General features: G+C 40.6%; 2 protein-coding genes across 3 annotated transcripts; one reads left to right on the top strand and one right to left on the bottom strand.

Moving 5' to 3' along the window:
- Positions 1–594: 594 nt before the first annotated feature.
- LOC121960759 (progressive ankylosis protein homolog) lies at positions 595–15,014 on the bottom strand. The gene is made up of 12 exons (XM_042510610.1): positions 14,455–15,014; positions 12,486–12,702; positions 12,171–12,289; positions 11,811–11,894; positions 11,545–11,715; positions 10,518–10,652; positions 9,743–9,835; positions 9,563–9,655; positions 3,604–3,733; positions 3,349–3,472; positions 3,036–3,135; positions 595–1,491 (listed from the first exon to the last, which is right to left on the bottom strand). Exons 1-12 carry the CDS (start codon positions 14,548–14,550, stop codon positions 1,363–1,365), a joined length of 1,491 nt encoding a protein of 496 aa, XP_042366544.1. The 5' UTR covers positions 14,551–15,014; the 3' UTR covers positions 595–1,362.
- Positions 15,015–22,936: 7,922 nt separating this feature from the next.
- Positions 22,937–26,224, top strand: LOC121960607 (transcriptional regulator Myc-like). Of its 2 annotated transcripts, none has more exons than XM_042510391.1 (3): positions 22,937–23,094; positions 24,256–24,936; positions 25,225–26,224. In XM_042510391.1, exons 2-3 carry the CDS (start codon positions 24,282–24,284, stop codon positions 25,869–25,871), a joined length of 1,302 nt encoding a protein of 433 aa, XP_042366325.1. In that variant the 5' UTR covers positions 22,937–23,094; positions 24,256–24,281; the 3' UTR covers positions 25,872–26,224. The 2 variants fall into 2 exon arrangements, with proteins under 2 accessions (XP_042366325.1, XP_042366324.1); XM_042510390.1 differs by lacking the exon at positions 22,937–23,094 and adding an exon at positions 23,708–23,948 and having other exon boundaries at positions 25,225–26,223.
- Positions 26,225–27,142: the final 918 nt, after the last annotated feature.

The raw sequence follows: 27,142 nt of genomic DNA, 5'->3' as shown, positions 1-27,142 counted from the left end.
CATGTCTAAATTAAGTTATTTTCTTGTCACCTTTTACTATTCCTTTTATTTTTTGCATTTTCCAGACAGTTGCACCAATTTCCTCTACAGTCTCAGGTTTAAATGCTTCTGATCGGCACCTGATTGATGACAGCAAAATTGATGTTGATCCAGGTTCTTAAGGGTTAATTTGTCTATAAAATGATTCAGAAGTAAAATTTTCCAAAGCCCTAAATGTCATCCTCAAATTTCCTATTTGGGGAAGGCGGCAATGACCCCAAAAATGAGCAAGAAATTAGTAAAAAGTTAGTAAGTAAAAAACCAAAAAGAGACAAGAAAATGACTATAAAATAATATATACTTTTGTGTTACATAATTTAAAATTTCTAATGTAAATTCTTCTTTTTTGGGATAATAAATAATCTCCTCACAGCTAATTTTAAAGTAATTTTCTTGTCACGTTTTACCATTTTAAATTTTTTGCAATTTTCCTGACATTTTTGGCCAACTTGCCCTCTCCTTTTCCCCCATGTTCTCAAAAGAAATTGCATCAATTTTCTCAAGTCCCTGTGTATGGGTGAAAGACCTAAACCCAATGTCAACAAAACAAAAGGGTTAATAATAAAGCAATTTATTTGCCAAATAAGAATGCCTATACAGTATATACAGTACGTACGACAGTCTGAATACTACCAGGAAAATGCTTGGCAAAACAAAAGTAGATGGACTCTCAGACTGCATGGAAAGTGAACAATCATAACTGTATTCCGTAACACGCAGTGATATAACGAGGGATTCCTGACCCCTCTGGGCAATTAAATATACACATTGCATTACCTATATAAAACAACAATAATCTGTACACCGTTGTATGTAAAATACGATTGCACAACCCAACAAGTCCCACAACATGTCTATATTTGAATTCAAGCAAGGCCTTGCCGCTTAATCTTGATAAAATAACATAAAATAATGAACTCTGTAATTTTGGCAACTCCACTAGCACTCGACAGACGTTTCATTCTCGCTGCTGAGGAGGAAAAGTTCTCCTGTGTCGTTTTTCCCTTGTTTACCAGTAAACACATGATAGTGGTTAATACACCGGCCGATGATGAAAAAAAAAATCGGAAGACGTTACGGTATTTACACTGATGGATGAACACTTGAGGGTGCATGGCTTTCTTTACAGTGTGCGTTTTAATGGTGTGTGAGGTCGACGCGGGGAAGACCTCGTCACTCTTAGTCAAAGTTTAGTCTGTCGGGAGAACCTCTGAAACCAAAACCATACTCGGGTCCTCTCTCCTCTCCAGCACTGTAACACTCGGCGCTCTCCTCTTCAGCAAAAGTTCCACATGGAGGTTTACCTTCCCCTGCAGTCAGAGTTCACTCCTGCTCCTCCTCCTCCTCCTGGAGCTCCTCTATGGCGTCCATCTGAGTCCGGGAGCACACCTCGCTCATCGGGGCAGAGTCCTCGCCCTCCACCACCAGCTCATTGGACATCTCACTGTTTTTCTGCGGAGACGGACAACAACGAAGTCTTTAAAATCCTTAAAATTCGATCAAAGGAGAAGTATCACTGCCAAAAACTGCAGCTGAGACCATGATCGTGCTAATCTAATGACTGACGAACACGATATCTGGTTGAGTAATCCTCATGTGAAGATGGAAGTATGCAGAGCCTTCTGTCTCCAATGACCTCATTAGGTTATGCCTCTGGTTATCAGCACTAACTAATTACAGACTGGAAACATTATCTGCCGGGAAACAAAAGGACCTTTGGCGTGTTCGCAGACCACGGGGCTTTTTCAAATGTGGAAGATGTAATCACTGACACCACGCAACAACTAACAACTTTAAGGACAACTTTAAGCCAAGCCATATGAAACGAAATACCTCAGTGAGAAACCCCATAGTGACCTTTGAAGCTTTTACGTGTTTAAAATAGACGGTTGCTAACAAGTGGCTAAACGAGACTACAGAACGTCATTGAGCCAAAACTCACTGAACACTTTACAGCCTCGTAGCGGTGGCGGCACAACAAATGTGTAGTTTGTTTAGCCTGGCATTCACTTTTTACCTCTGGTGACTGCATTTAGGCTTCTAAAATGCTCAAAGTGGTGTTTATTTGTGAAGATTATCTGACTGAAGAGAATGTGAAGTATCATAAACTAGGGGTTGACCGATATTGGATTTTCAGGGCCGATACTGTTCATTAGTACTTAATGAGACCGATAACCGATATTTGGAAGCAATATGCACCTACAATAACTTGCCTTTAGCAAGTATTTAATCCAGACTTAAATTCATCATGTAGAGCAAGTTCCCAGCAATTTTTTTTATAAAATCAAGTGAAAATTTAAATGAAAAAAATGAATAAAAATAGTTCCCAAGGTTTTACACAGTAAAAGTTCCTCCCATGCTAACGCTGCCTTCCCTGGTGTTGGTTGAGAATAATATGCACACTTTTTCATCAATTAATTTTACAGGCAATCATTAAAATAAAACACTGATACAGATAATCTCTGTCAACCCCTATCATAAAAGTTTGTTTACCACGCCTCTTGTCTTTGCCGAAGGTGCTGTGATAACTGATGTTGGTCCCCTGTCGACGCTTGCGAAACTCATAAACTTGTCAAAGAAATCAGTTTGCAGCAGGCGTCTATGTTTTCCTGAGCAGAAGCACTGTGACGCATTTATGTGGGAGGTTGGAAATACCGAGTCGTAATTATTGACTTCGGTCTTGCCGTAGACTGCAGGGATAGAAACGTGGGATTGTTCTTCATGTGCAAATCTCTCTTCAATAAGAGAGTAATATGTGTCAAATACAATATACATGAGTAATTTAATATGTGAGGAGCTGTGCTAAATCTGCTTTTTTTCTTGCATGTATTTATGGTGGATTAGTATCAGTTATACCTCTATTGAGACTAAACAGGATGATTGTAATAAGTGGCAGGTACGCCTGCTTAAAAATGGTTGCTGATGGGATCTGCAGGAAGCACAGCATAAGGTGTGTACTCTTGTGTTTGCAACAACCTCAGCCCAGGTGTTCTCACCTGTTGTCGATAAACATAGCAAGCTGCTATGGCAACCATTGTCGACTCTCCTATGAAGCCGGCCAGGAGGGATCCAACCCCGAGTGTGGCCCCGTGAACCCTGAAGCACAAAGGATTACATTGAAGGATTATTTTGAAAGTGTGGAAGTGCATCCTCCTGTTTGCTCTATTTAGGAATAAAAAAAAAGAAGAATATAAAAAATGTAAACATGTTACCAGATTAAACACAATACTGCGTGAAATACCACACTGAGCCTGAGTCACGGTGCTGACCTTTGTGACCCTGACACTGTTCTCTGAAGTGTTGACTTACCCCATATAAGGCAGCACAACTAGACTGGTGATGAGGACAATGATGCGTAGAACCGAGCTGGGGGCCAGCACAAAGGTCTTTTTCAGGGTCATGAGCCATCCAGTCAAATGAGCCCGAACAGTCACTGCAAACACACACACAAAGTGGAAACATCACCCCACTGGTCCTAGCTGCGCCCCGGCTGAAGCCGCAGCAGGAAGGAAAATGCAGCTGGACTTTGATGCTGAAAAAAACATCTGAAATCGAGTGTCTTACCTGGCAGAGGAAAAAAGGAGAAAATTCGGAGCGGGACCACACACAGCTCAGCGAAAGCGTACTCCACTCCAATGACATCAACCAGGATCCTCTCTGATATATGAGGAGTCCAAAACACCACAAAGCAAAGCTGGACACAAAATGAACAAAAGCAAATTAATTTTTTTGCGTTCGCTGCACCACAATAGAGTCGCCACGCACGCCTCATTAGATTTCATTAGTTCATTAACTCAAGGGGTTTCGGACTGAATGTGGGCCTTTGAAGTTCACATAAAACAAGCATGCGAGCAAACACATGACAGACAATGTTATTGTTTCTAGAAGCAGTTGCCGAGGCACGTGCAGCGGTACCAAAGCGCCTCAAGCTATTACTGAATTAAAAGCACGTTAGAGAGTGTTAAACAGAAGTATAAACCCGACTGATCTCAGCATGAATATTACATCAGTTTGTTTAAAATTGTATAAAGATAGTTTCTGTGCGATCTGGACTGAAGAGCGAGCACCAGCAGGCCTGGAGAGCCATGAAAGGTGTTTTTCCACAACATTCCCATCATTCAAACATATAACTCGTCCCTATGCAAAAATGCAACATACTATAAAAAACTCAACTTTACAGCAGTACGTGTTCACTTGTCTGCTGTCAATAAAGCTGATTTAATCCCTGTCTTTGCTGTCCCCAGCCCACCGACAACTGGATACATCCAAAAGAAATACTGCCACTCCAGCTGCCTCTTCCACCAATCATGCTTTCTGCTTGAGCATCTCGGCAAGAAGGTAAGACGGGTTTTGCTTTTTCCACCAAATTGACATTCACCCAAATTATCTCCTCTATGAAACAATCCCTCACATGAATACCAATCAGCTGTGCTCAAAATCTACTTTATTTTTTGTTCACTATCATGCAAGCGGCTAAAAAGAATTAAGCACATCATTTTTTAGAAGCTGATGGTGGAAGTTGCTATAGGAGTGAGTCTGTTGAGAGCTGCAAATGAGCAGCACCCATCGGGCACTTTGGTGAAAATAGCAAGACAAAGTCTGTGAGCTGAAGGGCAAGAGGATATTTCAATTATCCTAGAAGCAGGAGTTTAGTTGGGTGCCGTTAGAGGATGTGGGCAAATCTCTATGTATTGCACAGTTTGCCACAAGTTTGAGCGCAAGGCCAATAAAATTGGGTCATTTTTAAGAGTCACATTTCCATTATTGCATAACTGCTAATAAATAAAACAAATTGTATAGGGGAAAGTACATTTCTGACCCAGCTGTCAGACCAGGCAATTGAAAAAAAAAATAACTTTGTACCTTGCACCTCGGCTTTGTCGACAGGTTCAGGTTATCTTGTTAAAAAATCTAATGTTAAAAACTTCAGGCCGATCTCGCTACTCCCTTTCATTAGTTTTACCTGTCTCAGATTTCCTGTCAAAATAATCTACTTCTTTAAACCAATCTGGTTTCCACTCAATCTGCACTGTTGTCGGTGGTAAAAACCCTGAAATCTCATTTTGCTGGATCTGCCAGCAGCCTTTGGCACTGTGAACCACCTAATCAGCCCCGCTCGATGAGGCTTTCCATTTAAAGTTGAAGATTTAAATCATCAGTTAGAGACACCTCAGTTGACTGAGTTGAGCAGCTGTTTTCTTTCAGTGTTTTTCAGTTTGCAGTGTGCTTCTGGGACATTGTGGTTCCTCGATTTAGCCGCAGAGTGAGCGCTCCTTGCAGTCATGCTGCTCTCTGGTAAGGGCAGCTGCAGACCCAGACCCAAGGTGTGTCTGAGTAAGACTGAGGAAGCTGCATGGAGGTAGAGAGGCTTTGCCCAGTCGGGCTCTGAGATAACATCTTCTGCGTTTAAGTGGTGTATTTATAGCTCACAGCAACATAGTACGATAAAGTCTCTGGCTTTTGTTTATCTAGTGCCAGCAAAAAATGTTGATGTGCATTTCCCATCAGTTATTTGCGTAGTTAGCGAGCCTTAGTTTGGAGGATGAACTTGACTTGTTACTTTACGAATGTCGCTGTCACCCTGAACCCCTTCAAACTTGTACAATCTATATCTGGGGTTCTCAAACTTAATATTCAAAGGTTCAAATCTGATTTCTATTCAAGGCCAAAGGTCCAGAACGATTGGTGATAAGTTTCTTCTCCACTGGGGTACAGCAAGGATCAGTGCTTGGTCCCCTTGTCTTCCTACTATACACCACTTCCTTTGGTCCATTTTTCCTCTTCAACATGGTTTTTCCTACCATTGCTATGCTGATGACACGGAGCGCTATCTGTCCTTCACACCAGATGACCAACTGTATTGACATGCATCACTGCTACTTTTAACTCAATCACTCTTCGGGTGAACTCCCAGTGCTCCCAGCAGGCCTTTCTGCTCAGCTCAACCTCAGTCTGTCCAACAAAGTCTGCAAGAACATTTAGACATCTGACTAATTCCCAACCAACTTTAATGAACTTTCAGTCCCATCTGATTATGCTGCTCAGCTGAAGTCCAACCGCTTTAAGACATTGAGTATTGCATTATTTACTCTCAGAGGCTTTTCCTTGATCTAATGTAGCTTAGATTTTACCTCATTTGTGAGTCCCTTTAGACAAAAGCGTCTGCCAAATGAATAAATGTAAAATTATTTTATGTTGCTGACAGAGTCATGCTTTTCAGTAAGAGAAAAGAAGAAGGGATAACACAGCACGAGATGAAAGCACTACAATATTTTGAGTCCTCTGACAGAAAAATGGCCGTGAGTAATTCCAACATCTCAGCATCTCACTCTTCTTACAAAACTACACTTGTAGTAGGAAATGATGTGCCTTTGATGTGGTTTTGTGGTTTTTGATCCCCTAAACCAAAATATAGGAATAGATTACTTGTAACTGATGATTTCATTTGGTATCGCCTTACAAGCTATCATTATTTTAGTAAGATGGAGGCACATAATAACTAATTTGTTTGGCTCAAGCGAAACCGCCATCTCCCCTGACTCAGCTGCGGTTTCTCCAAACAAGGTGAGACATCCACACTCACTGCCTCGACATCCTAAACACAGTCTGCTTTCATAAGATGAAATTATTTCGTGACAGAACATTACTCAGCTCCTTTTTTTTTTTTTATATGCACTTCATCTGCCTCCTCGGCTGTTTTTCATTCTGTTGGATTTCTGCTTTCGTGTGTAATCAGAACAAGCCCTGGCTTGAGGGCTGTCAGCTTGTGTTTTCAACACCATTACAGAACATACCTTTCTGCCTGTTGTGCTGCATTGAGCACACACCACACACACCACACACACACACACACCCGCACATATATGTTTACAGCTCTGGTATTCCACATCTGGTTTGCCACCCTCCTCCTCCTCCTCCTCCTCCTCCTCCTCCTCCTCCTCCTCCTCCTATAAGACCCAACCTTGGCCACAAAACTTCCTGTTTTTCTTATTCGGGCTGTTACAACTATCTGGGTCAAAGGCTCTTTTTTACTTAACACAAATTCTCTTTGCAAATATGATGAGAGAGCCTGGATCACAGTTTTGGTGCAGATCTGCTGGCACAGTTATCCAAACATTTTGCTGAAAAACATAAACACTGGGCAGCAGTGTACACAGTGTGACTGCAGCACTCATTACTTAGCAGAAAAAGTACACCTGCGAGGAGCTTTTGGAATGTGTTAACTGATATATTTTACGTGAATGCCTATTTTAATAAGCTCTTAAAGCTTGGGTGGGTGTGTTTAGGGGGAAACAAAAGCCCCTTAGCCTCTTCACAAATTCCACTCTAATGTGTCTCCCTCTCTTTGCAACCTGAAACCACGACAGGATGGCAAAGGAAAAGTACATTGAGTACGCCTGCGACTAAGCTGCGAGCCCCCATCACTTTGTTCATTAGTGTACAGCTGTACCGGCATAATTAAATGAACGTGAGACCTTTATTTAGAAGTCACGCGTTTTGCCTTAGTTTCTGAGGAAGCCCTCAAGTTCAGGGCTCATTCAGTGGAAAACCTTTTGAATGCACTGCCTTTGGCAAGCTCTGCAAAAACTGTGTCAGACATGTTTCTGCACAACACCAGACTGGTTGTGTCGGTTTCGGAGCTGAACCCTGACCTCCTCTGTTATATTTCAATCTGTGGTACAGTAGGATTACGAAAAGGTAAACATGGCATGGGTGTTGTGTTTTGCGAAAAATGTTCTGCCTGTTGGAGATGGAGCATGTACAGAAATAGATTTTAAAAAAACAAGCCATAATACATTTGCTGTTTACAGGATAAGCTATTTCATGCATTTTTTTAAAGAAAAGGCTTTCTATGGATATGAGGTTGCCGTAGGACACCGCAGAGGGACAACTGACACCTAACACCTACTGTAAAGAAGGTCAAGTCTCAGCGAAGGACACCTTAGACTGTAAACACATACACAGAAAGAGTAGGGAAGCCTATTACGAAAATGAATCCTGAAACTTCAGGCTTGCTGTATCAACTACACGAATCGTTCTAGATGTTTAAATATCCTCTAAATGCAAACAATGTCTAAAAAGAAAGTGGATGATTTTAGTAAACCTCGTAAGTGCTTTTAATGTAAGACATGTAGGACACTTTGTCATTGTAGATGTACAACAAAATTACATTTGGTTACTCTCAGGCTTACAGCTGTACACAATCAAAATAATCCATTACATGACAGCTAAATTAAACATTAAGACAGGATAAAAACAAGGTAAAACTGCAGATAATGACAACATAAAACTGTGACAAACACATATAAGCATAAATGATAATATTATTGATGATACAAAGTGTGTCCTACATATCAATAAATGGCAGCAGCAGGTTTTAAAGTGCATTTTGGCTACAGTCATTGCATGACATTGAGTACTTAAATCAGTGCATAGCAGCTATAGGCTTAGTGAATTGTTAAGCCAATAAAATGTCAGAATATGCCTGTCAGAATTTCGCCAAAGGCGCTGCGAAAAGCTGCAAATTTTCACATCTGAGAAGCCAGAGTCAAAAAACGTTTATTATTTTTGTTTAATAATTGACTAGAATAGTGGTTCTCAACTTGTTTCGTGTAAAGGACCGCTAAATTGATACACATTAGATCACAGACCCCCGTTTGATTTTGTTTCATCTGAAAAGAGTTTGATCATTAGATATGAATAAGACGTGAAGAGGAAGTGAAACCTCTGATCAAAGGAGTCACTCTTATGACTCTTACGACTCTTACGACACATTTGGCTCATTTCTATTGTGAAATAATAAATAGTAAAAATAGTCTATTTCAAATTTTCCATGGCCCCTCTGGAACTCCCCTAACCCTTTGAATCCTAAGCAAATTGGCTTGATTTCTTAACAAAAAAAAAAAAACAAAAGCATGAAGGCAATGAGAAACTTAATAAGAAATGGCTCCCGTTTCTAAAAGTACAAGAAAATTGCCTAAAAATTACAAAATAAATCAAAACGAAAGAAACAAACAAATGAGGAAATGACCTGAAAAAGTGCCAAAAATGCTATTTTTTCTGTAAAAATACTTCAAAATATGTAATAATTTTACAAATCTACACATTTCTTGTATATAGCATGACATTTTTTTGTTGCCCATTGACTTTTTTCCCCATGTTTTCAAAATAAGGCAAACCCATTTACTCACGGTTTGAAGGTTTAAATATTTTTAAAGGCATCACAAGAGAAGTGCTGCCAACCCAGACCGGACCACTGAAGGTCCGCCGACCCCAGGCTGAGAACCACTACGCTAGAACAATGAATTGATTATCAAACTTGTTGCCGATTATTTTTCTTCCAGCACCAAACCTCATAGATTTGGCATCACACATTCCAGCCAGATATTCAGGATTGTTTCCACATCGACCATAAAAACAAACAGTTCACCACACCCTCTTTCCGAGGTTAATTCGTGCCGTATTGTGAGAGTAAAAACAGCGCATGAAAAGGAAGAAAAAGAAAGATTCACGATCATCTTACCGTGAGTGATAGAGCCAGACAGCAGAATGTAAACTTTTTAATATGGGACTTGGTGACAGGGGTGCCAGCGTTCAGCTTGTTGCTGGGATTGTTCTGTTGGTAAGAGAGGAATATCAGTGGCATAAACAAACCTGTCTACAATAAACTGCAGCAAAAATTAGCAGAGAGAGTCTCAATTACCTTGTCAAAGGCAGGGTACACTGCCCTCAGCTCGGTTAACCAACCGTAGGGCATATGACCCACAGGGTATGTGGCCGTGAGGACAGCCACAGCCTGGAATGACAAAGACACGGCAGCTATAAGTCATCAGCACGCTACCGCTTTAATGTCAAAAATACCACACGTGGCACACACAGCTAAATTAATGGCAGGTGTCTAACAATAGCAGACACGAAGGCAACACGCGTGTCTCTCACTTTCCCAGCAGCGTGTGGTTTTTCACAAGTTTATGATTGGATAACAGCCTTGAGCTTGCCATTGTGTCCCAAACAACAACGACAGTGTCAGGCTTTACGCGGGGACAGTAGGGCCATGTAGGAATGTTTTCACTCAGTGTAATCATGCCCTGAGTTCCACATGTACATGGTGAATCACCCAAACCACTGGCAGCCAGTGTTGTCAATGATTTCCAGTTCATTCTGGTAAACAGCTTTGTATTGTCTCTAGTAGTTAGGGTCTCTGTAAGCCAGAAAGCTCCAGCGGGAGTTTGCTAGCATCTGGCTTTTCATCTGCAACAACTTGAGGGAAAAATTAGTCCAGTGGCTTCACAAAGCTGTAAAGTCCCTCTTAAAGTAATTTCTGGCAGCTTTATTAATAACATCCAGAAGAAATGTGACAAAAACAAAAACGTTAGCTCTTTTTAATCATGCATGACTGTTAGTCACTATGAGCCATGACAGAGAAATGGTTTCTAGAATAAACAGTTGTGGTGGATTTAAATTCCTGATACACCCACCTCTGTGGCATCAGAGGTCCCCTTGAGGTCGCGAGACACAAAGAGGTTGACGATGGGTCGGCTGATGCGCTGAGTGGCCAGGATGAGGGCCAGAGGCCACCAGAAACTCAGCATCTTTTTGATTGTGGCATCGCCCTGCAGGGATTGAGACATATCCAATAAGTCACTGTTGGTTTGCTTAATTCCTCATTTCAGTCTTCTGCATTTTTCAGGCCAAGAACCCCTTAGCTCAAAGAGAGACAGAACAGGGACTCCCTACTGTATGTATTGTAAAAAAAAACAGTTGCATTTAAGAGAATTCTCTGAATATTTTCTGGTCTTTTCCTGTTTGCGCTTGGCTGTAGCTGCTAAGTCAGCAGCAGCATGGCTAGGTGCGTTAGCCTCACCCTTTGCCAGAGGCTTCTGAGGTGTGTTGGTCTTTTGCTCGAAAAGTTGCAAAACGATCCATTGTTACTGAGAAAAATGTCAGTACACTTGGAATAATGATACAGCAAACTGGCCAATGTGTTTACATTGTACCTACATGTTAGATGACTAGTTCTGCTCGTCATTATGGATAAGTGAGCGCAGTGATTTAGCGTTAGCAAGCGCACATATTTGAACAAGGATTCACTGCTAACACCTATCATCAATGTTGTGTACTGTAAGCTAAATGTTTTTTTTTAATGAATATGCTAATTTATTTTTGCAAATAATATTTTGGATTGATGTTAATGTGTATTTTCAGAAATGTTTCAGTTGGTAGAGCAGGCGTCCCATGTAGAAAGGCTGTTCAATAAAAGCCAAAAAGCAAAAAATAAAAATCCATCAAACAAAAAGTAAAATTTAAATTAAATGATCAAACACCTTGTTTAAGACAAAATTGTCCTTATTTTATTATTACAAAATTTAACTAACTGCTTTGTCTTTTTTAGTTTTGATAGAAAGTCCATATCCGTCATTTATTTCTGTCATATTTTTCTTTTTGTCATTACCAAAGACTCTGACTCAAACTTTTAAGGTTTAACGTTAAAAAGGCAGCACTTACGCCCACATCAAGCCCACTGGAGTCTGGGATGTTGTCGTGAATGTTACAGTAGTAACCCAAACCGACTATGCTGAAACGGACCAAGGCACCCATATACAGGGAAAGGATCGGGATGAGTAAAGGCTCCACACACTCTAAGTTACTGTGGAGGAGGATGGCCACGAACACAATCTGCAACAAAGACCAGAAATCCACAAAACTTTCTCCCAACTCTTCAAATGTAGCTTTCAGGAGTAAATTGGAAAGACAGGAATGGATCTCATTACCTGGGCCACAACATCAGAGATTGAGGCTGAGCCTACTATGACGCTGTACTTGTGCTTGAGAAGAATCCCTGCATGAATCCACGCCTTCAGAGGAAAACAATGGACAGAGATGTTATCCCGAGACACCACGCTTTAAACTCAAAACAAAAGCTCTATTTTGGCAATTTCCTCAACCACAAGCTGGATGACTGGCTTTATACAAAAGGACATGAGCCTCAAAAGCAGGGAATATACTATCACTTTGACGCCAGCATGGACAGAGGATTAAAAACCAGCTATTTCTAGGTCAGGTGTGTTTAAATCCATGCTTGCACGATATAACTTCTCATGTAGAATAATCCTGCGATGCTGCACACTCACCATCGCATCCAACAAGGGGAACGCAGCCAGGTATAAGAAGGCCTTTCTTGTCTTATGCCCCACAGATTCATCCACATGGTGGAGCTTATTAATGATGTAGTATCCTAAATCTGTGTAAGCTAGAGAGAAGAAGAGAAAACGTGTGTATAGAGGTTAAGGAGCTCATCTCTACACGTTGTTTTGAGCTGCAGAATAAGGCGCTACACAACAATAAAACTTAGGGTTTGCCACAAATACCCAAAACTTCACTTTTACAGGACGTGGTTTAAGCGCAGCGTCTCATCACGGATGCACAAACAACCTTTAAACACACACCTATCAAGATGTGAAGGATGAACGCGATGGCCCCGGCCGTCACCATGCAGAACACAGCCTTCCTCCGGTCCCTCTTGCTGTTGACAAACACCAAACCCACATTCTTGAAGTCGCTCATGGGTCCGGTGAAGAACTTCATCAGGGAGTAGGCCAAGCCGTAGCTGGCCAGCATTTCAATTGCATCCTCTTTAACGGTGGCTATGCCCCTGTTGAGGGCCTGGAAAAGACATTACAGGGGGAGAGGTGACAGGGAGAAGTTCAGTATGGCAGCATGACTAGCCCACATGACCATGACTTAGCCTAACTTTATCTCTGACCAGATGGTGCTCCACCACTGCCCTGCATTAAAAATGAATACCCGCTTTACAATGACAATAAAAAAAAGACCTTTGACTAGTGCAACGAGTGCATCAAAATGTCTGGACAGGAAACACCCACAACTCCTCATCCAAGAATTATTTCCATTCACAACTACTACTACAGCTGCCCTTTTCCCTTTGCAGAACTGCGTGCTATTTATACCAGCTAACAGAGACATTACATAAGCTTAATCCTCACATCTCCTGGCTACAATGCGTTTTTTTCCTCACACTATCTGCTCCCCTTGGGAGAGGGCAGATCATACCGTTCTGTGCAAAAGTCTTAAACTTTGTTATTTTTGAGATGATATAATGATCATGCATGTTTACTTCCCAATAGTCTCTTTACTAAAATACAACCAGAACATACAGGAAACACACAAATATTTCAGAATAAAACAACTTCAACAGGCTAAAGTTGCAATATAAGATTTACAAAACCAATCGTCTGGTGTTTTTACAAGACATGTCCAAAGCTCAGTATAGATTGTGTGAGCTACCTTTTTTTGTTATGGTTGTGCGATTCAATGTTTTACACTAAATACTGACTTCAGTCTGTCGAAGTCATTTTGATCTGACCCTTTTTTGTATTTTAATGCATTGTACATGTCCCATGTATTCTATGTATCTTAATAAAGAGACTGAGAAATAAATATACTAATAATAGTTTAATTTATAATAATTTATTTCTAAGTAGTCTCTTTACTAATATACAACCAGAACATACAGGAAATATGTCATGTAATGTGTGTATGTAATCAATCAAGACTGAGCTTTAGACATGGCTTATGTAAAATTAGCATTATGAATCTCACATTGTCTGTCCAAGATAGTTTAAGGCACACTAATTGCAACTTTGGCCTGTTGAAGTTGTTTTATTCTGAAATATTTGCTGTTTTAATACTGTATACATATGTCCTGTATGTTATAGATGTATTTTACTAAAGACACTACTGAGAAATAAATATGTATGATCATTATAAACTTGCTAAAATACCAAATCCATGGTGGCTTAAGACTGCACAGTGCTGTTTATGGCTGAGATAGGACAGGAAATGACCAAGCAGGAATATATGACAATTAAAAGAAAAACGCCGGTTTAATGTGTGCACATGATCCGCCATGATCCACAAACAGGCCCTGATTTACTGATTAATCAAATGTCAAACAAATCACAGTCAGGTGGTTGAGGTTTGTGGTGCGTTGCTTATCCAGCACAGGCTGGGTGAACAATACAAAATCCGCATTTTTTTTGCTGACACAATTTAGCGACAAAAACATCTCAGAATAAACAAGGGCCTCCCTCTGTCTTCCCTCCTCCTAAATAATGTATATAAAAAAAACCTAACGGATATCTTCACAGTGCCTCAAAGCTAAGCTAGCTCGAGCTACAACACAAGCAGCCGCGTTTAACGGGAGAAACTGTCAAAATATCCGGTGTCAGTGTTGGACAAACGGTGTGTGTGTTAAAAAATTAATGCTGTGAAACAGCAGCGGGGGACACACTGAAACACCCACAGCGAGGGAGAGGAAAGCGTTAAAACCCGTTAGCTGCTAGCAAAAACGCAACGCTATAGCTTATTTTTAGGTTAGCAAAACAGAAACGTTACCTGTTCCCCGAGGTCGATGGCAACATTGGTGATCGCCAAAGGCACCAGAAAGCGGATGAGAGGCCAGTAAGGACTGAGAGATGGAAACTCCACCATAGTACAAGCCGGGAGGAGACAGCGAGGGGCATCTGCCTCGGTCTTGATTGATTAAAAAGAAAATCAAAGCTGAGCTGGCTTGGGGGGGAAGTCAGAGCACCTGTATTTCTAGAGAAAAGGGAGGTTAAGTGGGGCAGCGGCAGGAGCCGGGGCGCTCCTGTGGCGGCGGCGCTTCACAATGATCCGATGCTGCTGAGCGGAGGCGAAGGTCAACGGAAATTTCAGACCGGCGCATCTTCCTCGCAAATCATCATCAAGGGGGTGGGGGGAGACGCAAGGTGACATCAAAAACAGCGCCGAATTTGAGCGAGGAGGCTTCTCACAGCGGCGATTTGGATGAAAACGATAATCCGACACTGGTTGGATTAGTTTCTCTGGCTCCGCGTTTGACTGCGCCTGTGCTGCGCAGTCCGGTTGTTGTCGACCCTCCCTCCGCGAGGCTGGAACACACTGCTGCCCGCACGTGGGCCAGGCATCCCGGCCGTGACATCATCAGCAAGTCTAAACCTGGCTTTTATTATTACTGCCTGAACGCACTGCACCGCATATCATGCAGTGATGGAATATAACTACTATATATACTCAAGTAGTGTAATTAAGAGGGAATTTGAGGTACTTGTACTTTTCATGCCACTTTATACTCGCACTCCACTACATCTCAGAGGGAAACTATGTAGTTTTTACTTCACTATATTTATCTGCAGCTTTAATTACTTTGAAAATTAAGATTTTTGGATGAAAAACATATGAAGAGTTTATTAATTAAATTACCAAACTGTTTATACAAGTACAGCTGCAATTGTTAGTTGATCAGTCAGTCAATTCACAGAAAATTTATTTTATTTATTAATTAATTTTTAGGTTGTTTTTTTAATATAAGGTTTTTTTTATATATTTTTTGAATTTTAAAGATTTTTTTTCCTATTTTAAAAAAAATAATGTGTTTTTTGGGGCATTTTTCTATATATATATTTTTTTTAATTTAAATACATTGTATTTTTATTATCTTTTTAAAAAAAATAATTGTAAGGTTTTTTTTTTAATCATTTTGTGTTTTGGGGGGTATCATACTTACATTTACTTAGTAACATTTTCAATGCACGACTTTTACTTGTAACAGTTTTTTCAGAGTGTGGTATTACTACTTTTACTTAAGTAAAAGAACTGAATACTTTGTCAACAGCTTATAATATGTGTTTACAGCACATTTATTTTTAGGGGATTTATAATTTCTATATGCACAAGTCATCAGAATTTGGGGGAAAAAGCAAGTGTGCTTTAAGTGTGCTTTTATCTTAACTGGATTTAGATGGTGGCAAACCCCCTTATACCTAAATGTTATAATACAATCACATAAGAAGGATAGCTTGGGCACATGTAAGTTTTAACTTTTTTTTATTTTTTAATGTTTACACTGTACCTCTTCTTTGAAACAAATAAGCCCTGGTAGCAATAGCTAGTGAAATGCTGACCCCTGGTGGATAGAGCACCAAATTTGACAGAAAGCAGCCAAACATGTAGAAAAGCATAAACATCTGCACACAGTAAAATGAAATGTCCCCTGACACAAAAGTATCTTTCTGTCACAGATGCATTTGACCAAATTCTGTGATATGATGTTTTTTTACACTGGACTGAGAGTATTTTGGAGATTAGAGTCAAGTAGACAAACAAGAAAAACCCTAAAATCTCTTAAATAGACTGAAAGTTGTTTTGTTATTTCACTTCAGTATCTTGCACTGTATATATTGATGTGTGAGCTTATCTGTAACATTCCCTTTGTTGTAAAATGTCTCATATCAAGTAAGTGTGTGTACATGAGCGAAATGGTTGAGCCTATTTGATTCTCATCAGTTTATATTTCTACCTTATTTAAGGACTGTTGGTAATTTTTCAGTTGGGAGGGGGTTTCTTCTCTCCTGTTATGTTTCTTGTTCTGCGATAAACGCAGTAAACCAAGGCAAATTCCTCATATGTGAAAACCTACTTGGCAATAAACCTGATTCTGATGCTCAGTAGAAAAAGAAAATTCTGTAAACTTTTCAGAAATGGATGTTATTCTGAAAGATATAGGCTATTTGAATATCAAATTGCATATGCATATCAAGTACAAATGTTCTTTTTTTTTTACATTGGAAACAGTCATTTGACTAAAAAATACAAATTTTTCAGCTATACTTACTAGCTGAAGTTTTCAGTCTGCAGAAATGCTAAATGATGCTCAATGTCAAACTAATGCACAATGTCCTACAGTTTCCCTTTCACACACAGAGATATGCTATCATCGTCTGTTTAGAGTTAATGTGATATGGAAGAATGCTACTGTTGAGTGCTGTGAGTAAAGTCTGCAACCTAATTTTCAGTCAAAACACACAGTTGTTTGTGCGTCTGCTGGCTGCCTGAGGGAAACTCAGCTTCTGTAGCAATTTTACCAGTTGACACAGACCGCCTTTTACTAGCAGACATGCCTTTCCCCTGCAGCTGTAACCAAAGTCAGATGTTTACTAAAGAGCTCGTACCTGCGAGTTGTGTGTTAAATCCAAAAGCTACAGTATAATTCCTTCATAATGTCAGCTTTTTTATTACGTTTACTGATAACTGTTTACTGATAACACCGCAGGACTTTGTGATTTTCTTTTGAAAATAAACCATTGACTTTTACAAGTTGAGTTTTATGTCCAGAAGTGTGTTTTGTGCAACTGCGTGCACTACTACTTGCTTTGTGGGTTTGATTTTGGATAACATAGTATGAGTTGTGCCCAGGTATTCTTGTATAAATGTGTCTGAGTGGTTGCAACAGTCAGGACTCCTCGTCAGTTAATGCATATCTGTGTGTATCAATAATAATGTCATAGCTTAGCAGTGTTGTTTTTGTTTTTTGCTGTAGGAGGTGGCGACTTTGGATATTATTGATATTGGCATGCATTTTTATTTTAGCATTCATTTTTCATGACTTGGAAATCCAAGTTCCCCAGATTATAAACCCCCCCGCAACATTTATTCTGTTGTATGTGTGTCTTTTAAGGAGTAGGAAACTCTTTTCATGGGTTTGCAGGGTAGTAGATGTCTCTTATCACACTAATCTAAACACCTATTTGCGTTTAACATTTACAATAATGAAGACATTTTGTGATTTTTCGGTTCTCTGACTCCAGGAAGTCTGAACACATCTGGCTGCCAAACATTAAACAGGCATAAGATACATTCCAGTGATCGTATTAAAAAAATCTAGATGCAGGGAGTTGTTAAAGGGACAGTTCACCCACAAATCAGATATTTTTCCTTTTAGTGCTATTTATCAGCCTAGATTTTTTTGGTCTGAGTTGCCAAGTGTTTGCAATATCGGCCATTGAGATTATTATTATTAAGCTTTTCAAATAAAAACATGGTAGTACACATTAGTTGGATTTTCAGGTAACTGTGCAGTGTACTGTTGTGATGTACAATTAGGATTTATAATCACAAACTGTTAATGAATGACAAATGTAGGCAAGGGAGCCTCTTTTAAACACTGAGACAATTTAAAGTGCTTTAATCAGATGAAGGACAGCATTAGAATTAAATTTGAACACAATAAACAACAAAAAACAGGATAAAATAAATAAAGACAGAATAAGATATAGCTTTAAAAATAAAATAAAATTAAATTAAATTAAATTTTAACAATCGAACCTACCAGAAATGCATTTACAGTGCAGTGATGAGTTGCCTCAAATTCAACTAAGGAATTAAAAGTGCAGCAATGAAAAACCTGCAAATCAAGTGCACATAAGAACAGCACAGTTTATATATTAGATATTGAAGCTTTTTTGTTTTGGGTGATACAATCTGCCCTCTGGTGGTCATTTGTGAGCGTGCTTTAAACAGAAGAGCTGCATGTCAGAGAGTAGAAAGCTCCACTTGAACTCCATCTTTAGACAAAATTTTCCAACTTCAGCAGAAATATTCAACTCTAGCACAAAAAAGCAGCTGATTCTGAGTTGGCACTGAAGGAGTGTATCATTGCATGTTAGTCATAAACTCCGGAGAGGAACTAGATGTCAAACAACGCAGAGAGCTTGGTAAACAATCTGGATGTTGTCTCTGCTTTTGCAGTATATCAATCACCTCTTCACTTTCCTCACAGTGATTTATGTTGCATCACATGTGCGGCTGCAGAGCTCATGATAGGTGCTCCTGAAACTCTTCTTGTTTCGTCTTGTTGTGCTGAGTCGTGTCCACAGGTGTTTTTGTCACGATGCATACAGCCCTGACAACCACCTGAGACACCAGCTCCTCTGCATTTATTTATCTTCTTTGGCCGAAACATTTTAATATACAGTGAACTTCTTAGTCACCTGAGAAAGAGTTCTGCTTTTCCTTACATATCACACCACTGCACAAACATCACGGTCATCAAATGTACGTTGTTGACCCCAATTTCTGACCTTATTTACTGATGTCTTCCCATATAGATATAAATGCCACGTTAGTCACTGTTCCTATTGATACACCAGCAGCGGCATACTATCTATCTTATCTTTTTTATTTTTAACTTCAGTGCTGTTATAAAATATATAACAGTTATTTTATTTCCACTTTATGTTATCTATTTTTCTATTTAGATTGTGATTTAACTTCTCCAGGTATTCTTTATTTCACTTTGATGTTATAGGGTGGGGTGATGTCATGGAAAATTATTCAGTATGAAAGTATTTGAATGTCATCATGTATGATAGTAACTGAATGAATGTATGATTTGTACATGGTTTAGGTACTTTTGGGGGGTCTTTCACTGTCTTCATGCAGACTTGTGAGGAGGCTGCAGGGTGTCTGAAGGTTAAGATAGTGAGCGACTCTGAGGAAAAGTACCTAAACCATGACCATGTATGAATCATGCATTTATACAGTTATACATGATGCCATTCAAATACTTTCATATTGAATAATTTTCCATGACAGGTGAGATAAAGATCACCAGGGCAGGACTGGGCTCTTGTCTTGCTGCACCTGCACAGTGTAAAGATAATAAAAGCAATAAAAAATTGATCATAAAGAGGACAGTTGGCTGAATTCCTACTAGTAGAGGGAGCAGAATACATTTCATATTTATCTGTAGTGTCTTTTAATGTGATCACTTGTGCACATGAAGAGACAAATCAAATATTAACAACTAAACAAGACTGTGAGTGTGTTTCTATCAGTGCCCCGCAGGTTAGGTTGTGTAGATGATACAGGGTTTGTCGATAACTGTCCGTTGTCACTGTCAATAATTAATGACACAATTAGCTCTTGAGTAGTCTGACAGATCTGCCATGCCCTCATTGTTGACTGCTTAGTTGGCAACCTCCTCTCCAGCGACTAAGCTGAGCAGTTATTGATTTCCTGCCTCATGTGGAGGCATTGTGCTGAACCGGGTCCTGACAGCACGTCGTCTGTCCATCCATATGTGCCTGCCGATGTGTTAGGTTTCAATGTATAAATGAATTTAAGTGCATGTAACTGACTGATGCAACAGCAGCATCACTTCATCTGTTGCATGGTAACACACACAGCAGAGGAAATGACTGATATAGCAGAACTCGTAGTGTGCTGAATATGCTGTATGTATAAAATAGGACACAGGACACAGGACACAGGACGTTGGATTTTGTGGTCAGAAATTAGGGAAGTGCAGAAAGGAGTCAAAAGGAAGAGTAGCAGTTGTGTAAATCTCCCCCATGAATCATTTAACAATTTTATATCTAACTGATACATGTAGTTTTGGAAATATCAGCATAGATACTATATTAAAAATCTGTCTTGCCTTTTTTTCCAGGCTTTTGAGACAAACAACAATTTGAAACCAGGATCAACATCACTTTTCTTGTGCTGCATTAAGACACCTTTCACAAGTAGTTAAACCTTTGAACTCTCAACCAATTGGATTAATTTTCGATACAAAACATGGAAAAAAGTCAATGAGCAACTTGACAAGAAATGTCCTGCAAATGGCAGGATATTGGTAGATTAAAAGTGATAATAATATTTGCTCAGGTTTCAAGCAGTTAAAAGAACAGTGTGTAAGATTTCAGGAGAAATAGTGACATCCAGTGGTGGGGATTGCAAATTGCAGTTTGCAGGACATTTCTTGCGAAGTTGCTTATTATGTTTTTTTCTGTGTTTTTGTTTTTTGTGTTTTGACCAAACAAATTTTCTTAGGTTTGTTAAAATGATTGTGGAAGGTGTCTGAATGCAGCAGATGAGAAATGATGTTGATCCATGTGTTTAAGGATTAACACTGTAAATCCACCTTAATGGTTGACCTGATAATATAGATGTTTTTACAGCACATATTACTGAGCACTTTATTCCTGTGGAAAAATCTGCCCTTGATAGAAAATAGTGAATATTTTTGTGAATGTAACCTCTAGATTGTGTCAATCAAAAGTGGTAGCACCAGTTTTACTGAGAGAGAGAAAAAAATCAAACTTCTCCCAGGCACCTTCAGTCTCCACTTATCAGAGGAAATGATGCCAGCCGGTCTCAAAGCTTCCCTCTGTGTCTCCAGACGCTCGGAAAACACAGTAACACAAGAAACATCCGGAGCCGATAAACACAATGACCACCGCACAGGAGTCTGGTGGTTATGATCGCTATCCTCCACACAGCATCCTAAAGTGAGGAAAGGAGAGAACGGAGGGAAAGGAGGAAGGAATGAGCACAGAGGAGAGGAGAGAGGGTGTTATTTCACTTTGGGGTTTTTTTTTCACGTCCGATAACAACAGAAACGTTTTCCTCTCTCCTTTTCTAACCTCTTGTCTCCTTTCTGCTCTCCTCCATTTACCCACTCAACTATTGATTTATTTTTTCCTCTGACGCCTCGAGAAGTGAACATTTATGTGCCCACAAGCATTAGTGAACCATATCCTTCAGTCATGGGCGAAATAATAGACAACGGGCCCCAGGGCACATTTTTGTAAAAGGCCCCACCACCTTGTACATGGGGGCAAGACACATAAACTTTGTGCTGGTTTTGCCACTTTTGTTGCTGTTTGCATCTCTTTGGGATTGTTTTGTGTCATTTTGGGTAATTTGGGGTCTCTTCCTTGTTGGTATGTGTTAAATTGAGAGACATTTTGCAGGTGAAGGCCTGGGGGGCTTTGGGCCCCTGGGCCTGTGTCGGTGGGCCCAGTGATCCATCCACGCCATCAGTGAGCAGGGGGGAACTCCTACTACTACTACTACTACTACTACTACTACTACTACTACTACTAATACTACTACTACTACTTCTACTATTGCTACTACTGTTGCTGCTACCATTACTACTGGTAGTGTTTTGTCATTAGTTTGCCTTCAATTTATTATTTCATTCTGTCTCAGTAGTGTTTAACTCTGTTATAAGTACTATTATTTCTGTATTTACTGCCAATTTGCTTTGTATTTATTCTTATTGGTATGGGCTGTTATTGTTGTTTTTGTTTTTTAATTGTTTCTCTATTGTTCTATTTTAAATTTTGTCTGGTTGCAGTTCGACATCACTGTTTGCCTTTTATTGTTATGTTGCCTCTGCAAGAAACTCTTGTTGCTTCAGCTTTGCCTTATTTGTCAAAGCACTGTGTAAACTCTGTCTTTCAAGGTGCTATATAAATATTTATGGTTGTTATTATTAATTATAATAGTTAGTCTTTTTTTATTTAAGACAGAGTAGCAAAAAAATAATACAAATAAAATAAAATAATCCTATGCTTCAAAATTATTGTTTTAGTTATTCAGGCAGAGTTAGGCAAGTCAAGGCAGCTTTATTTGTGTAGCACATTTCATACAACAGGGCAATTCAAACTGCTTTACAGAGGTAGTAGCCCTAAAGTGCCTTCTAAAACAAAAACAAAAAAGAAACTTGTCATTTTATTGTCATTTTACAAATTAACTTTCTCAAAATTATAGATCAGCATCATTGTGATATTTTTAACGATCTATTAATAGCCCAGTCTACTACTTCAAAAAGGTGTATTTTTGGTAACATTTATTCATTGCTTCTCCAGAACTCTAATTTTTAATGAAGTGACCCAATAACCCCAATAAAAAGCTCTACTAACCCACTACACACCGTTAATATGTTACTAAACCATCCATAGTTTTACACAAGGCAATCTTAGTTTAATCTACTTTCAATCAATAATCCCCAGTTCATGGTTGCTTTGTGGATTTTATATTCACCTCCATGGTTTGACCTTGCACCTAACTGGCTGCTATCCAGTCCCGGATCACTGTGACCAGCAGAGGGCGCTCCGAGCCCGTCCAAACCGTTCCTCCCCACCACAGCAAGAGGAGGACACCTCCATCCAACTGCGGTACCCATCTGATTTCTTTAATTGCTTCCTTCCTGTAGTTAATTGGTGCCAATCTGTCCAGCCTCAAAACCCGAGCTGCATTATATTGTCAAGATCTCAGACACGCACACTCTAGTTGTTGTTGGTGCATGCTAATTTACACATTATCCCACAAAGTGAAATTACTGTGTTTGTTGGATTCACCTGTTTCAGCCAATTGGGAGCTGTCAGTGGCTGCAGACAGATCGAGGTAAGCTGCTGCACCTGTGAGCTCTGTGTGCAATATCGAGATGTTGCTGCAGAAATTGTGCAAACCAGACATCACCTTTTATGAATATAATTCCTGCAGAAAGTCGCTTTACACGCAAAGTTGTTGGGTGTGCAAAATCAAGTGAATTAATCTACTTTTTAAATATGCAAATCTGAATTTATTGATGAACTGCGATGAGATCAAAACGTGCAGCAGATTTTACGAGGCAGTTTGAGATGTTTGGTGATGATTAGGGCGGGACAGTAGTAACACAACTCATCCTAATTATCTCCTACTACTACATGCATTAGTATTTTTTGCATGTCTCCCGTCAATGGAAGCTCTACTCTACTATGACCCCTCCCACTTCTCTTTCCCCGAAATAGGCCCTCTGCAGAAAAACTACATCATTTAGACTAAATAGACCGACAAAAGCGCGTGTTTTGAGTTTAAATCGACCTTTATGTCGTGTGTGGATTTTTTTTCCGCGATAAAAAGGCGAATTTAATTTGACTTGTGTGAGATTTTCAAGGCCGACGACTGTTTCGCGGGAAACGGAGCGGAAGGACACAGCGGAGGAGAGGGGGCAGTGCTGCGGCTGGTTTATTGCAGCCGGCGAAGCTCTCAGCTGTGATTCTCACGCTGCCGATGACAGACTGTGCATCGTCTTCACCGGGTCGCTAGTGCAGCCTTTCAGATCCCAATGCATGCTTCGCACACTGAAACCGCCTGCAACACCTCCGTGGAAAGGATTTAATGTTACTTTCGCACTGGAATAACTCTCCTGCCCTTTTTTGCGCCTTTTGGGTCGATTTCGCCCCGTCGTCTTCCGCCAAGAGTTTGAAATCTAAAAGGTAAGAGAGGGAGTGGGAGGTTGCACGTCACCTTTCCACCACTTTAGTCAAAAAATGTGTTCGTTTGTCGTCAGCAGCAGTTAAGGTGTAACTGGGGTTTCCCCTTCATGCACTGAATTGATCAGTTTCTTACTTGAGCACCTGCTGCTGCAGCACTGGTGCATGCATGCAAGGCGTGCAAAAGAGGGTCGATGTTTTGGAGTGACCATGTGATGTTGCTTACACTTGGTGTTGCAGAGCAGGATCAGTGCCAAGCTTTGAACCTGCACAATCATCTAATCAAACATTTTTTCTTTCTTTTACACAGCGTCACGATAAGGAAAAAGAGACAAAATGCCGCTGAATTCAAGTTTGGGGAGTAAAAACTATGACTACGACTACGACTCCCTTCAACCGTATTTCTACTATGACAACGAGGAGGAGGATTTCTACCCTCAGCAGCTTCAGCCTCCGGCACCGAGCGAAGACATCTGGAAGAAATTTGAACTGCTACCGACCCCTCCCCTCTCCCCGAGCCGCCGGCCGTCTCTGTCAAGTCTCTTCCCCTCCACGGCGGATCAGCTGGAGATGGTGACCGAGTTCCTGGGCGACGACGTGGTCAACCAGAGCATCATCTGCGACGCGGACTACTCCCAGACCTTCCTCAAGTCCATCATCATCCAGGACTGCATGTGGAGCGGCTTCTCCGCCGCCGCCAAGCTGGAGAAGGTGGTCTCGGAGCGGCTCGCCTCCCTGCACGCCGCCAGGAAGGAGTCCGCGGCAGCCGGCGAGTGCGCGGAGCCCGCCGGTGCAGCCGCGTGGAGGCTGAACAGCAGCTACCTGCAAGACCTGAACACGTCCGCGTCTGAGTGCATTGATCCATCCGTGGTTTTCCCTTACCCGATTGCAGAGACGCCCAAGCAGAGCGCTGGGACGCTGCCTAGTAAGGATTTGGGGCTGGACACACCGCCAAACAGCGGGAGCAGCAGCAGCAGTTGTAGTGACTCAGGTAAGATGATGCAGTCACGCCCCTCTGTGCAATTAGGAATTTCCTTCTGCTGAGTGTGCATCCACTATTTTGTCTAAAAGGAGGCTTTAATGAATGTGATTTGCAGTCAGGTTTGTAGGCAGGAGGCAGAGACATGCTGCATGTCATGTTGTAGACTGCTGTGAGATTAGCTGGAGGCTGTAATGTTAAGCAGCCAACTGGAAGGAGAGATTGTACCCCTCCTTCTCTGTTTGGCATGTGGTGTGAATGGACTGCTGATGCTGAGTGTTTTGATTTTTTCTGTTGCAGAAGATGAGGATGGAGATGATGATGACGAAGAGGAGGAGGAGGAGGAGGAGGAGGAGGACCAGGAGGAAGAGGAAGAGATCGATGTGGTGACAGTGGAGAAGAGGCAAGCGGTGAAGCGGTGCGACCCCAGCCCGGCAGAAACCAGGCACCCGAGCCCTCTCGTGCTGAAGAGGTGCCACGTCTCCACCCACCAGCACAATTACGCCGCCCATCCATCCATGAGGCACGAGCAGCCGGCTGTCAAGAGGCTGAAGCTGGAGAGCAGCAGCAGCAGCAGCAGCAGCAGCAGTACTCATGGAGGCAGCGGTGGCCACAGCAGGGTCCTCAAACAGATCAGCAGCAACCGCAAGTGCTCAAGCCCGCGGACGTCCGACACAGAGGACTATGACAAGAGAAGGACTCATAATGTACTGGAGCGCCAGAGGAGGAACGAGCTCAAGTTGAGCTTCTTCGCCCTGCGGGATGAGATCCCAGAGGTGGCCAACAACGAGAAGGCGGCCAAAGTGGTGATCCTGAAGAAGGCCACAGAGTGCATTTACAGCATGCAGACAGACGAACAGAGACTCCTCTTGCTCAAAGAACAGCTGAGGAGGAAAAGTGAACTTCTAAAGCAGAGACTCGCACAGCTGCAGAGCGTTCGCGCTTAAAAGTTTGAATCAAAATAGACTTTTTGGCCTTTTGTTTTTTATGCAAGTTCAAGACTTGGGGTGTACAGTTGTTGTTGCATGCAAATGCAAAGCGGATTAAGTTGTTTGGAATCTTGTTTGATTTCAATGTTAAAACTGCCTCAATTGAAGTTATGGGTGGATTAAATATTTAAAAGTTTATTTTTATTAATAAAATATTAAAAAATGGGGCTACCCTGTTGAGGGCCCAAACTAAAATATAAATTTTTATGTTTTGTATATAATTAATATTTCCTAAGAAAATGTATTTTTGGATCTCAATTGTCTGGATGTTCAGACCCAGTGTTTGGTTTTTTCCATTATGTTCCTAGATTCTTTTTGAAATATAAAAAAATGTTTCTTCTTGAATTTGTGTCCTTGTTCTTGCAAAAACACACATCACATATTTCATCACAGACACATTAACATGCGCTGGAGGTACATACTGAGTGGGTTCAACAGAGGGAGATAAACCACAGATGATTGCATGATTTGAATAAAGGGACATAAGATGCGCATGTTGAGATGTAATAAGGCTCAAAGTCACTCCTCTCCCTCAGGCTACTATAGGTAGAATATGAAGTATATCAAGGGTAAAGATGACAAATATCTTCACTTGAAGATGCAATTATCAACGCTTTTCTTGTGCTTGACCATAAAGACGACCAGGTAAGCTCAGACTTTGGTACCTAATTACACATTGCAGCATCTTTTAGGGTGAAATGGCACACTTGAACCAAAGTGAGAGTTTGTTATTGACAATATTCTAACAGCACTGATGCTATCAAACTGACAAATGACACAAAAAGTGTCACAATCACTCCTATATCTATTCTGCGGGCAAATATGGGGATCCAGTATTTGAATTTGACCTATTTTGATTCTAATTTGCACCAGAAACACTTAAAATAAACATCAATTGATGCACACAGACTTTATTTCCTACATGGTTTTCTGCTTGATTTAAGCACATTAAAAGCTACTTCAAAGTCCTTGGTTGCTTAAACATACTTGGAATGAAGCTGATTTTTATTATGATCAAATAATCACTTAATTTCATGTCTCAGATCAGATTTCAGTCAAATTATTGATGTCTGAAAACAAAACAAATTGGTTTACAGTTGCAAACTCTTACATTCATGCCTCTGCAGACTATTCACATAGTCTGGAAGTGTGTTTTTCAACAAGAAACTATCTTTGCTTTTTTAAATTAAGATATTAGACATAAAAAACAAATTTTAGTGTGAATGTTA

Source organism: Plectropomus leopardus, chromosome 21, assembly GCF_008729295.1.
Source record: "Plectropomus leopardus isolate mb chromosome 21, YSFRI_Pleo_2.0, whole genome shotgun sequence".
NCBI classification, from domain to species: domain Eukaryota; kingdom Metazoa; phylum Chordata; class Actinopteri; order Perciformes; family Serranidae; genus Plectropomus; species Plectropomus leopardus.
This window is presented reverse-complemented; position numbering and strand designations above follow the sequence as displayed.